At 45.1% G+C, this 14,518-nt stretch overlaps 1 protein-coding gene across 1 annotated transcript in view; it reads left to right on the top strand.

The window, feature by feature from the left end:
• Positions 1-5,794: 5,794 nt before the first annotated feature.
• The window catches only part of LOC124203188 (innexin shaking-B-like), a 35,834-nt gene continuing 27,110 nt past the window's right edge, over positions 5,795-14,518 (top strand). Inside the window, exon 1 of the mRNA XM_046599857.1 lies at positions 5,795-8,160. Within this exon, the coding sequence (XP_046455813.1) occupies positions 7,801-8,160 (360 nt within the window). The 5' untranslated portion in view covers positions 5,795-7,800. The remainder of the gene's footprint in view (positions 8,161-14,518) is intronic.

Genomic DNA, 14,518 nt, shown 5'->3' with positions numbered 1-14,518 from the left:
TTGTTCTATATTAAAAGATATCATCCCTTTAACAGTTTTTATCCTCTTTTTTGGAGCATCCCAGCGCAGTAGGGAAAAAAAAAGAATTGCTGAGAGAGACGTCGTGGCATTACAAGATAATTCAATTGTTATCATGTCACATACGCCGGAGTAGTAGTAGGGGGGCCCACTCCTATGTTTTTTTCGGGTCTTATACCAGCTGGATTCGGTAGATACAGAAAAACTTGTACAACGGACAACTCTTGGTCCGGGGCGACTCTCGCGTCTGCTGTGATTGCATCAAAGAATCCCTATAGCTCTGTGTGTGTGTGTGTCTTACCAGTCAAGTCCTTGCGCAGAAAGTCTAGCACACAGTCCTGAGAGTCAGGAAATAGTAGTGAGGCAGATACATGCATATAATAGAGTTACACAGTGCGGCTGCTGCAAGTCTCGAGCTGCAGGATCGGGGAATTCTCGAACGAACGAACTGATTAACTTACCATTTTCTCGAAAAAAAAAACCTTCGTTGCCTAGTGGGTCTGGTCTGGCTTGGCCTGGCCCACCCCCCGTGGTTGATTGAACAAGTTGGGCGAGGTTCACCACTAGATACCTTTTCTTTTACTTTTTATTCCGGCCGGATGCTGTAGTACACAACCACTCTGTAACTGTATAAAAGGACGAGATCAAACGAAAAGGAATGGATCGCCGTTTCTTCCCGTCGACTCTCCTTTATAGTTTCCCCAGTTGCGAAGGATCGAAGAAAAGAGTTGAGGGGGGGCCAACCCCCAAGAAAAAGAAGAAGAGAAAAGAAGAAGATCATTGGGTTTATACGGTTGCATAGTAGTAGTGGTGGTGGTGGTACGGCTGCTGGCCCTGCCCGAAAGAGATGAATGATATGGAACTCGCTCGGATGAAACTCTGATGGAACGGCCATGAGCTTTCGATGGCAGATCAATCACATCCGCGCCCGCGCGCCCGCGCCATCCTATTACGACTCGATATCTTAACGTCGAGACTTTTGCCGGCCCGGCCTCTATCAAAAACAATCCATTGAATCGAAAAGGCCATTCATCATCGTGTCATTCTACACCTCACATTCCTCCTAGTCGTCAAATAATACTACTATAGGGCTCCCCCCTCTCTTTATGGATCGTGTCCATAACTCTTGCCGGATTGATTTCGACTACCCTCCTTCATTATTATTATTATAAGTATTAATATCCGGCCAGCAGCAGCACGGATGATGTAGATATAATAGTTGCGGCAGGAGAGAGATAGAGAGAACGGATGAAGGGGAAGAAGATTTAGCATTTGTTCTCTCTGGGTATAAAAGGGACGGAAGAAGAAAAAAAAGTTTGGTCGGCTGAAGACAATAAGATCCTGTACAGCGAGTCCACAGACAATTGGATTTCGGACTTTGAACAGTATAGTCGTCGTAGTTTTTTTTTTTTCCTTTCCTTCCCCGTCGTGCAACTTGGATAGCCCTGACTGATTAGTGAGACGGGCAGCTAGCTAACGCGCATCGTCGTCGTCGTCTCTTTTTATGTGGCTGGGAAAAAGAGAAAGGAGGAACAAGGCCAGATAAACGGTTTATGACTGGAGGCCAGAAGAAGAAGAAGAAGTAGCAGAAGGTTTCGAGTCGTCTAATTGATTATCAAGTCCCGCTTGAACTATGGAGGGGATAAAAGGGCTACTGGGCTGGGCTGGCCCCCCACTTTAGTGTGGTGCCCGATAGGGGGTAAAGGGGGAGGACGCTGTGGCGGTGGAAAGAGCAACTGAGCAAATGGTTTCGTCGTCGTCGACTGTTAACTTTGATGATGCGTCATCCAGACAGAAACTGTGTGTGTCAGAGGTAGTCCAGTCGTGTTCCGCCGAGCGGAAGTTAGCCCACACAGCACATCCTACTACTACTACTACACTCCATCCATCTCCTTTTGCTCATCGCGCAATTCCCCGCTGCAGCAGCAGCCCAGCAGCAGCCCCTTATCCAGCCTCTCTCTGTCTTTTATCCAGCGCCATTGTGTCGTACAACTCTTCAATTTAATATTTCTTATCCAACATTTTTTAAATCACACTCGAATATACTTGACGAGCTTTGTTTTTTCCTTTCTTTTTTTTTACGATCAAACAAAAGCTCGGCGTTTTTCCGGGGCGACGGATCTTTTGTTGTCAAATTACTGGGGGAAAAAGGAGCTCGGAGTTGTTGTTTCTTTTTTCGCTTGTTGACATGTCCCCCCCCCCCCCTGTAAAAAACTGCTGGTCAGAGCAGCCCATTTTGTAGTTGAGTTGACAAACAAAGAGTCAACACTTTGACGTAAATATACCGAGGAGGGTCCGACTGTGGCGGCAGCCCCCCTCCTTTATTGATTGTTGTCTATGAAAACTATCGAGGAGAGAATAGCGCCGACCCAAGGAAGAATTCGAGTGTACAACAGTATACAGCACGGTTGTGCTGTATACTGTACTATAGGGCCAGCAGCAACATACTCGCACACAAAAAGGGCTGACCTGTTTCCAATCAATATCCGCCCGGAAGGATATGTACTATACGGACACACACACACGAATCAGCAGCTCTCTCCTTTTTTTTTTCGTTTCATTTTATTTTATTTTATTTTTTATTATTTCGGATGGGTGGCACGGCCATTATTCGCTGACTTTTCGTTCCTTCTATATTTTTTTCGTGAAGAAGAAGAAAAAAGGAGAAGTTGAGGAGGGTAGAATCGATCACGTCACGTGATCGCAGAGAGACACACCGGAAACTTATGAGACTAGGGTCGCCATTTCAATCGAGTTGTCGTAAAAAGACGACGGGGTAAAGAAAGAAGGAGGGCATAAGGAGCTGTGCTATATATACGCAGAGTTCCTTCTTATATTTTTGGGGGGGTTTTTTGGGATTTATTTTTGTTCGGTGGTTGGTTATACAAAACAGGAAAAAGAAGAAGAAAAATATAAGAAGGGAAGGAAAGAAACAAGTTGATGGCTATTTGAATGACGGTCGCTTCATTTTTACGAGGACATTTTGCCGAGAGGAGCCAAGGCCCCGCAAAAAGACACTTTGGTCGCCAATCAAAGCGCCTCGGACTCTTGGCCCCTGTGTGCATATATCCTGTGCACAGGCAAGTGAGGGTGGGGAAACTGTGACTGGACCATCAAAATAAGGGACGTAGGAAAAAAAAGAAGAAGAGAGCCAGGGCGGTAAAGTCAAATCGTCAAACGGCCAAAAAGCCAAGTGGATGGATAGGATTCTTCTTCTTCTTCCATCCTAGTAGAGTGACGTCTATCCAATATCTCTCTATAAGGTCCTGATAGCTCCTGCTATGGCAGTATCAATGATGTAGCAAAGTGATGGTGTCCAGGCTTTGATTTGGCGCTCCCTCTCAAAGATTGCCTTTTTTTCTTCTTCTTCTTTTGCCGGCCCTTTTAGAAGAGAGAGAGGATTCCGGGGCTAATCAAGGCAGAGGACGGTAAGTGTGTCGAGAGAGAGAGTCCAGTCTAGGAGAGAGTTAACTGTGTAGTAGTGGCCGGGGCCGGCCGTGCCGAGACGAAAGATTGTGACTGATGCTATCGAGTTGCTGCTTGCGCTGGATCTTTGATGAGAAAAGAGAGAACCCCAAGTCGATACACTGGCCGCTGTGCCTGGGCATTCACTGGGCGAGAAAAAGAGAGAAGGGGGAGAACCAAGTCTTTCTCTCTCCTCTGATAGTTGTATAAAAGGAGACGGGCTGGAAGGCTGGGCGATAAACAACTTTTTTTCTTCTTCTTCTTATTTTCCCGGAGAAGCTGCAGCTCCCTTAAGATGAAACGACTGCTGGCCCTCTTGCTGCTGGCCCGTGTCCCAAAGAGGGAAGAAAATAGTGTTGGCTTGAATCGATTGCAACTGCCTCCCTGTGCCATGAGATTCCGTGACCTTTTTCAAGGTTCCTGTCCGCTCCTATTGACGTATACTCTCCTCCTGTTGTTGTGTGTGTAATGACCTCTGAGTTGATTGAAATTCGTCTTAAAAATTTGATTTTTCTTTTTGATTCGTTTCTCTAGCCAACAACATTTCGGGCTACCAAGGAACTAACAACGGAGGGGCCATCCATCCGTCCGGTTTGGCCAACTGACGGTCGCCGTTGCGCCAGACGAGAGGCAACTTTCTGGTCCAGGGGAGAGACTCGATGGCACCCCTGTCATCCGCAACTATTGCCCAGGCAGCAGCAGCAGCAGCCGCCGGACATGTTCAAAGGTGAGAAGCGTAAAAAATGACGTGTCAAACAATAAACGAGAAAAAATGGGCGAGAGTCCGTATAGGATAGGTCGTTGCGGGAAGATGTGACGTCAATCGGATTTAATAGCCAGAAGAACAATATTATTACGCTGGATGTCAAACCGTGTACCCCAAAAAAAAACTTGGGTGGGTGGGGGAATTTTTCTCTCCCCCAAAAGATTTTTTTGATGAATGATGACGAATCGGTGAAAGGCCATAGTGTGACGTCATCATTTTTCTTTTTCACGTTATTTTGGCAAAGTTTCAAGCAAACAGCTACGAGCAATGGACGAGTGTAGGAGGGTCCTCCTTCTCCTCCGGAAGTTGCATTTGATTCATGCCCGTTTCCTATCTCGGCCGGCATTCTCGATGAATCACTTTTCTTTTCTTTTTTCTTTCTCTTTGGGTTTAAATGTATGATGCAATCGTTCATCATCATTTCGCTTCTTCTTTTTTTTGTTTTTCTTTCCCACCCACCCAACTTTGATGTTGATCCGTGTAGGCGGATCAGGTGGGACATCATTTACCATCCAACTTTAATTGCAATTCACGGAATTTCCTCTCAATTTTTAAAATACAAATACATTCTTTGCGCTACTGTTAACCGCTAGATGGCAATCGCTTTAGCGGCTTCCAATAACGTCGAGAGAGAGATCCGATCCATCCTCCCCTCCAGCTCTTAATGGATATCAAAGTTTTCGTCGTCGCCCGAGTGAAATCATCCAAGTGATCTATGAGGAAGGAGGGAGTAGTAAAAGTGGGGGGGTTGAGGAGCAGGGAGGAGGAGGAGGGGAAGGAAATCTCTTCAACTCGACTTCAAACGAAGTTTTCTAAACAAGTCGGATGCGCGTAATAATGATTTGATATTTTCTTGGATATTATTTATACATACACATATTCCCGTCTACTAGCTCGATTTCGCTCTTTTTCGCTCGGATTTCTTCTTATTTTTTTATTTTTATTTTTAAATCGGTTGCATTTGTCGCGAATTGATCACACGCGGGTACCGAGAAGAGCTGAAGAAAGAAAGTGACTTTGGGGTGGGTGGCGGTGGGTGGTAGTACAAGATCGTTATCCCGATTCAACCGACCGTTAACCGCCGCCTCCTCTAGTTTTTGTTGGTAAAAAGGCAAGGCCAGGAGGTCCCAGTTTGTTTCTTGTCTTTATCAACCAATTACCGATCGGCTGCCGGGCGACATTCAATGACATTTGTATCTCTCTTCCCCTCTTTTTTTTAAATTATCTCCCGAAATTTCATTTTTCGCCAGGGCTCTCATTTTTCTCATTAAAATAATAATAATAGACAAAAAAGAGTCGGGTCAATTTCTAATTGGCCATCAAGGGGGAAAATCTACGACGAAGAGAGAATGACAGAAAAGAAAAGAAAGAACTAATGAAACGGAGCCAGGCGAATTCCGCACGCAAAAGTTTTTGTTACTTGTCTGCGTCATGCGGAGGAGCTCTCGCTCTTTTTCTCCAGCGCACAAGGATCCGCGCATGCCTCCGGTGTGTGTGTCTGTGTGTGTGTGTGTGTGGTTCCTCCCTATCGAAGAAAAGAGCGGAGAGACGGTCGAGAGAGAGAGAGAGATTGGGGCATGACTGCTTCACTATGCGCCTGCCTGTCTTCAGTGTGCCAGAGGGAATCAGTCGGACAAGTCGGCCCAGCCATCAGCGCCCAGTTCAGAGTGCAGTGGGCGGCCTTGGCTCACGGTGCTGTTTTTTTTAACGCGGGCCAGCAGAGAGCAAGAGCAAGAGAGGGTTAGAGCGCGCGCTAGGGTTTGAAAAAAGAAAAAAGTTTTGCCATTTTTGTGTGTTGTGCGCTGCGGTTTCGTTCGTGAACTGCTGCAGGGTAAAAAAGAAAAGAAAGAAAAAAGTGTTAACCTCTTCCCTCTGGGGTTTTTTGAAATTATTATTTTTTATTATTATTCTGGCGTGAGTGTGGCGTGATTTTTTTTTATTTTTCCTTTTGTTTTCTTCGATTTTTTCAAATTTATTTATTTGACGAAAAAAAGAAAAAGAACCCAAAAAAAGTTTCTTTTTGAAAAATCGCGCGGGGTTGGCCAGCGGCATTTCACTCGATCCTCTTTTCCTCCCTCCCAACTGCCAAAATTCGTCGAGTGTGTCGTCCGCTGGAGATTTTTGTATTTTTTGACGCATCATTGGACTTTGCCATACTACTCTCTTCTTCTTTTTTTCCTCCCTCCTCCTCCCTCCAGGGGGTGGGAGAGAGTTACTGTGTGTGTGTGTGTGCGGGGGTGTGTGTGTGTGTGGGGAGGCTCTCCCCCCACCCTTTTTTGTTGGGGTGTCCCCCCCCCTCTTCATCTTGAGAGCCTAAAAGAAGAAGAAGAAGGAAGACGGAAGACGGAAAAAGGCGTCCGTCGCGATTGTGTAGTCAGTCGCCTCTAGCCGCCGAGTCGTGCCACACAGTATGAGCATCGGTCAGCAGAGCTGCCGTTGTTGTCGCTGGATCGCACCGTCATCATCATCTCGCCCGTGTTGTCGCCGTCGTTGGATTCCGCCGCCGCCCAGGCAGCAGCAGCAGCAGCAGGAGAAGGAGGACGAAGGAAGCAAAGAAGTTGAGGAGAGGAGAAGAAGAAGGAAAGGGGCGGCGACGACGGCCCGGAATATCAGACGGACAGCCGGCTCAGCAACAACAACAGGAGCCAAAAGGATTTTGATGGCATTATTTTGAGAAGGAAATCCAAATAAAAAAAGGAGCGAAAGAGATCGATCAATTTCAACCCCGAATTTGCCGTCGAATTGGCCAGGAGATTCAAAAAAAAAATTTTTTTATTGGAAAAACATCAACAACTCGATCCAGCAAGATGACTCTGGAGAAGAAAGAGCCCCAATAGTTTTCTGTGGTGGTGGAAGAGAGAAAGAAAACTGGTAACCGTCCATCAAACTATGGACCGATCGAATGGGCGGATTCCATTAGTGACACTGTCGCCAGTACCAGCTCCAGCAGCAGCAACTTCTTCTTCTTCTTCTTCACCCAGTGGTGGAATCATTTCAACCGGTGAAGGATCACTCGAATCTCTGTCGATCGACCCAGTCGAGTTGCCTCCACCTCGCGGCAGTCGAGTGACAAGGAACTGTCGTCATTTGGACTAGATCGACGAAAATTTCATTTTATTCGTCGCCTTTCGAACGATCGAGAAGAAGAAGAGAAAAAACAATTGCAAGACCCGAAATTTGAATCGCCGTGAGTAGTGTGTGTCAAGTGTGAGGTGAAGTGGCTACGACGACGACCAGAAATCGATGGTTTGTTGGATGATTGGACGACGACGACAAGGTGGTGGCTGCTGCTGTGCGGAAGACGTTGGTGAGCGGCGAACGCGGAGGAATTGTTGTCGTGCTGCGGAAGCAGATTGAGGAGGAAGGGTAGGAGGAAGGGTAGGAGGAAGGGTAGGAAGGAAGAGGCGGAAGATTCCGTTGTCGAGTGTCGTGTCTGAGTTGCTCCGTTGCCGCCGCCGCTCTCCAGCGCCGCGTCAACCCGGAGTTCAACCTCAGCTCTACACTTGTGCACCGGCCTCTTCTCCCGCGTGAAATCCTAAACTACGGCCACCATGTTGGACATATTCCGGGGTCTGAAGAATCTCATCAAAGTCAGCCACATCCACATAGACTCGTCCGTCTTCCGGCTGCACTACAGCATCACGGTGATGATTTTGCTGGCGTTCAGTCTCATCGTGACGACGAGACAGTACGTCGGCAACCCCATCGACTGCATCCACACCAAGGATATCCCCGAGGACGTCCTCAACACCTACTGCTGGATCCATTCGACCTACACGATTCACAGTGCCCACCTCAAGAAGGTCGGCTTCGAAGTCCCGCATCCGGGCGTCGACCGGGCGCCCAGAGACGAGGCCGACAAGAAATACGTCAAGTATTATCAATGGGTCTGCTTCTGCCTCTTCTTCCAGGTAGACTTTTTTTCTTCTATCTTTTCTTCCATCTCCTTTGGCTTTGATTGCGGCCTCTTCACTTAACAGACGGACCCTTATGGCCCGTCGACTACTAGCTCTCGTTCGTTAGTTCCCTTATTGTCCGGTGGGGCCAACACTGTTGAGAGAGCAGACCGTGTATAACATTGCACAACAACTACAACTACTACTACTACCACCACTCGTATATAACACACATAGACACATTCGACAGGACCCCCCTTTTGATTGCGGATTGGCGTGTCCGGTTCCACTCGCGGACAACATTTTTCTTTTTTTGGGGGCTATCAAAAATGAAACGCGGGTTGAAGAAGGAAAAACATATTTAGATATGTCTTCTTCTTCTTCTTTCTATGGATGTCTGTGTGTGTGTGCAGAAAGGAGAGAGGACCATGTCGTGCAAGCTGGATCGATTTCCGGCCTCTGTGTGTGTGTGTCGTGGGTTCCTCTGACGTCAAAGGAGCTGCGGGCTCTCCCCTCCTTTTCAAACTTTACCGAATTTTCAACACTCTTTTGGCGTCGTCCGTGAAAGAGGTCCCTCCTCTTTTCCATATCATCACCATCGATTGATGACTTGACTCTTTTTTGTCTTTTTATTTTGTCTTTTGTTTTTTCCCCATTGGAAGAAGAAGAGAAAAACTCCTTCAGAGTTCAGCTCCTAACCGTGAGGAGCAACTCTGGCAACATTAATGGACTCTTAATGAATCTCCACGTCCTTTTTCTTCTTCTTCTTCTTCAGGCAACCCCCGAACCCAAATGGCCGAGCGGCCATGACAGTTGAATAATGCAGTTGTTTGTTTCTCTCTACAGTTTCTCTCTCTCTCTCCTTTTCCCCCCGCACACACACAGGCCAGTGATTTACACACATTGTATATATCCGGCCTTCTTCCTCCCGAAGAAGAAGAAGAAAAAGTTTTTTTTGTGTATTGAGCCGAGTCAGGAAGAAGAAGAAGAAAAAGAGGAAGGAAGGAAATTTCTTTTTTCCTCCTTCTTGGGGGTTGTTGTACTGTTGTTGTACTACCTTTTTTTTCTTCGTCTTGGGTTTTATATATATATATATATATTTAGTTTTTTCTTCTTCTTTTCTCTCAACCGTCGGATCGACCATCCGAGTCTCTTATCTTCTTCTTTCTTGTTTGGCATTCCTTGACTCGATTCTCTTATTTCTTTTCTTTTTTTTCTGCTCCGTCTGCTTTCGCCGATTGTGTGTCTGTCTGTGCGTCCCCCCAACGAACAACTACTGTTGTTGTTGTTGCTGCTCTGCTGCCGAGTTTCTCTCCTGGACGGACGGACGGAGAGAGCCAAAAAGTTGTTTGGCCATCGCAGGTTTTTTCCACGGCCTCCCTCCCTTTTTAGGCCTATTGTTACTTTATAGCGAGGCTTTAGGTTTTTCGCTCAGACTGTTGTTGTGTGTGTCTGTGTGTCTTGGTTGGGTTGTTTTTTCTTCTTCCTCGGTGAGGGGGTGTACAACTTTGGATAGGAGAAAGAAAAATCAAAAGAAGAAAAAAGGGGAAAAAAATACCGTGAAAAAGAGATAGAAAGGGGGCGGTAACGTTGGCTTTGCCAAGGGCTGGGCTCCATTGCCCTTTTTTGCTCTCTTCTTCTTCTTCTTATATATATATATTCTTGATATATATTTATAAATATAAATGTGTGTGTGTATATACGAATAGGAAAGAGAGAAGAAGGCTAGGGAACGCGTTGCCTCTCGGGTATAACAGCCGCGCACAGTACCAAGTACACCGAAGCCGAAGAGGAGGAGGCATCGGGAGATTTGGCTGTTGTTGGCCAAAGTCCAAATGAATACAACCCCTGCCGACAGTGGGGTGGGGGGGAAAGAAAAAAAGACACACGACAGGAAAGAAAATCATAAAAAGAAGAAGAAAGATTTTTGTGGGGGATTTTTTTCCCTTTTCTTTTAGCGGGAAAATTGAAACAGTTTTAAAGGGATAGAAATCAACCCCAGTTTTTCTTTAGTTAACCCCGTGAACTTTTTGCTGGACCTTTGACCCCCCGTCGGTTTTTTTTCCCGACGCTTTTGAGAGTTTTTTCTGGTATACAATTTCTCCTTCCCAGGTTTGTTGTATTTATACATAACTATACCGTTTGTATATACATGGGCAACGAATGTAGGGAGGGGCGGATAAAAATAGAAAAAGGTGCCTTTGGCCTAACATTCTTTTCTAACCCCCATCCCAACGGGCCTCTTGTGTGTTTTTCTTCAGGGGAAAAATAAAAAAAACCCAAATAATTATGGGGGAAAAAAATTAATTATTTTTTCTTTTCGTTTCGTAATAAATCGTGAGCCGATGACGGAAGAAGATGGGACATTCCCCAACTAATATCCACTGGGGGGTAGGGTGCAAACATCTTTTTTTTTTATTATTTTTTTTTGTTGGATTTCTTCGAGAAACAGTTTGTCCAACTTTCCATCATCGTTACGTGTGCAGTATTTCACTGAACTGGTTCTGCCTAATAAATTCAGATTTTTTGTGTTGTTGGTATATTTCGTTCGGGATCCGCACGCACGAAATCCACTTTTTTTTTCTTCAATTCTTTTGTTTATTTTCTCCGGGACAAATATATTTTGTTCACACGGACGAGTAGTATTGTAACGGCCATTTGCTTTTCAACTTTTTGACGTCATCTTCCCCCATCCCCTCTCCACATCAAGTGTGTATAAATATCGTAACGCCCCCATATCCTTTTTTGTCGGGATTATCACGGCGTCGTGATTTTTTCGTTATTTACTTAGAAATAAAAGAGTTTCTTCCTCTTTTTTCTTCTTATGCCAGCATTGCCAGTTTTTTTTCCAACCCAAGAAGAAGAAGAAGAAGGATCTTTTTTCTCTTCCACATGGAAAATGAACGAAGAGAAAAGCCGAGCTGCTCCTTCTTCTTCTTTTTCCTTGGGCCCATATTGGAGCGGAGCCAAGTCGAGTTGTTCCGTTGGATCTCCGTGTGTGTATTTGAGCGGACCGATGGCTGTGTGTGTGTGTGTGTAGTGTACCACTAGTGTGTACAGCGCCAAGGCAGAATGTGTTGTGTGTAAAACAGGAGCTGGTGCCAAGAAAGAAAAAGGACTTGAGAGAGAGAGAGAGAGCTCCTTTTGGCTTGGTGCGGCTATTTTTTTCTTTCTTCTTTTCCTTTCCCAGAAAGAAGCTGACGACATTTTTCCGATTTGCCCCAGATAATTTAGTGTGTAGTCCTACACACAGGAACAACCCACATTGTCTGTGTGTGTGTGTTTTGGCCGCGGTGGGAAAAAAATGTCAACACCAATAATTGGCTTGACACTTTTAATAACGTGCTGCCGTCATGCTGGTTTCTCTAAATTTACGGGGGGTGGGAGAGAAGGGGGGTAGTAGTAGCCAACACCCCGGAGGTTAATCCCCTTTTCGATTAATCAGAGATTATACAGATTGTCGCTCGCCCAGTTTGTGATTGGAGTCACACACACTCACAGATCCTCATCATTGTGAGCGCTCTGAAAATAAGGTTTCTCTCTCTCTCTACATTCTTCTTCTTTTCATCTTCTTCTTCTTTTTCGGGTTGTTGTTGTTGTTGTTGTCTTGGTCCTTTGCTATAAATGCCCGGCCGACCGCAACCCCCGGGTGCGTGCGTGCTGTGTTTATTGACTGGACCGCTCCTATCCATGCCTGCCCCCCCCCCCCTTATAGTCTTGTGTTGTTTCTTTCCGTTGTGTTCGCCCCGTTTTTTTCTCTTTCTTTTCTTCTTTTACTTTTTCTCTTTGCCCGCGACGGTTTCGGGACGAAGCCAAAACATTCGGGGGCCGACCCAACAGCCCAAACGGGGGCAATCTGTACACAGAAGGGGCTCATGTCTTATGTCTTATAATGTGCTGGGCATGTGGCGCGCACGCTCCCGAGGCCCCCATCAAGAAAATAACAACAACCTAAGAAAAGAAGAAGAAGAAGATGAATTTTTTCGGGGGCCTTTTTCCTTTTTAAAAAATATAAATAAATCTTTTTTTTTTTATTATTTTAAACAAAATTTATATATTATTTTGGGTCGGCTGGGGTTGGATGGGTGGGAGCTGTTTGTCGGCATTAATGAAGGAGCCATGAATTTATTACGTTGAAAGAAGAAGAAGACGAAAAAAATAATAGATGTAATATTACGAGAGCGAAAGTCTAACGAGATAATAGTTTGGGATGTAGCCAAAGGGATTAAATGTGTGGCCGCCATATTTGTGTGTGCATGCGGTGTAATAAAGCGCAGCTGAAAAGATTTCGCCGAGAGATTTAATGAGAGGGTCTCTGTCTGTCTGTCAGGTCCTGTGACGTCGAATAATTTCGCCCCCGTTCGCAACCGTCTGTCGTTCTCCCATCAAAAAAATAATCCTCGCCGACTGACGAGAGAGAGAGATGGAGAGAGAGAAAAAGAAGAAGAAAATCTCCCAAGTTTTAATAGAAAAACAGACAAAGACACACGCTAAAAGTACAGCTCACTAGAATGTCCGTATAGCCTCATCAAAAACATGTTTGATCGTGTATGTAAACTCTGTTTTCGCCCGTCTCTCTCTACTCTCCAGCCCAGTCTTTTATACAAAGAGGGAGGGAGAAAAGTACACTTTGATTGCCTCTGAATTTTGATTGCCGAGTACGATGGATCGAGAGGTTTAGAGATGGGACTTGCCTCCTTTTTTTCCCCTTTATTTCACTTTATGAAAAAAAGGAATTCATATGTGATATTGAGTCTAGAGCCTATCACAAAATTGCGGCTAGAAGAAGAATGGAAAAATTGAATAACTCTTCGGGGTTTTTTTTTTTCTCATTGTGTGACGTGCATTTTTCCAATTTCTTTTTTTTTCCTTTTCTGGTTGAGGAATGAAAAAAACAAAAGAATGTCTGGGGTCACGTAATCTTTTCCGAGCAGATGTAGAAAATTCTCTGAGAATTGAAGACGACATCAAATGTCTTTCTATTCTTTTCCTTCCTCTTTTTGGGGGTGGAGGAAGGAAAAGTTCCTGGGCGCGCTCCTGGAAAGAGGAATCCATTAGAGAGTTGTGTGTGTGTGTGTGTGTGTGCTGAAGGCAAGAAACTTAACTATAAATCTTTTACTTCTTTTGGCCTTACTACACACTCCATCGCATCTAGATGTAGTATATATAACGCACGCCCGTGAGCCAATCAAAGTTTCCTGGGCGACTATATACAAGATGAAAGGCGACAGCTGGACCCAAGTCCTCCCGGGCACTGTCCAGTTGCAAGTGTTTCTTCTTCTTTTTCTCTGCCCCCCACATCAACTGATAGTCTGGAGGGTTTGTTATATGTGCGCAAAAGAGGAGGGTGAGCTATCCCCCCTTCTTCCTTTTTTGGGGCGACCAATCAGCTTCTTCTTGATGGTGTGTTGTCCGTTATCTGTTAGAAGAAGAAGAAGAAGCTGGGAAAAAAACTTTCATCAAGCACTTGGGGTGGACATTCATTGACCAGGTGACCCTCCTATTTCTAGTTCGCCTCTTTTACTCCCTTTCAATTAACCCCGTTGTCCAGGGCTTCTCCTGGACAACTTTTTTTTTCAAAGATTTATTTCGCGGGAAATGGACTTAAATGTTTAACGCCATTTTCCCCCCTTCATTCAGAGGATCATCATCACATCCCCCACCCAAAAAAAAAAAGAATCAAGAATGGTGGGTAGGAAAAAAAAGAGAAAAAGGTTTTTTAGGTTTAATGGTTGGAAATATCTTTCCCCCCGAAAATATAAGAGATTGAGATAAATCAGCAAAAGACTCTTCTTCTTCTTCTTCTTGTGATGGCCGTCGTCGTCGGCTTTGCTATGCAAATCCGCACCGACTATTGTGTCTTCGTCGACGCTCGAAAACTTCAACTATTCTTTTCTTCTTCTTCTTCTCCTTTCCATTCGTTGGCATCGGCTTCTCCTCCGGATGACAAGGGAATTCACGAAAGAAGAAGAAGAAGAAGAAGAGAAGAAAGAACATCTTCTCTCGACCATCATTCCAGTCAGTCTTGATTTCTTTTGTCGTGGCAATCAAGTAGCTAGCTCTTCCATCACCATATCCTTACGTCGTACTCTCTTTCTCTCTTACGCTCTACCCCCACCATAGTATTTATAATCTACTGTTAAAGCTATAGATTGTACTATAGACGCCCAGTCTCTCTTTTCTCTCCTTATCGATCGATCGACTCCGATCGATGATGTCGTCAAAGGTGGAAGAGAAGAAGAAGAAGTCGCTCTAAACTCTTATGGCCGCTTGATATATTTATCAATATAATGCTGACGGAATGAGCGACGAGTGTGTGATCGGTCGGCAGACACAATCGAATGAGAGAAAAGAAATTTTTTTTTTCTTTTTT

The sequence above is a fragment of the Daphnia pulex genome, chromosome 9, assembly GCF_021134715.1.
Source record: "Daphnia pulex isolate KAP4 chromosome 9, ASM2113471v1".
Classification (NCBI taxonomy): Eukaryota; Metazoa; Arthropoda; class Branchiopoda; order Diplostraca; family Daphniidae; genus Daphnia; species Daphnia pulex.
This window is presented reverse-complemented; position numbering and strand designations above follow the sequence as displayed.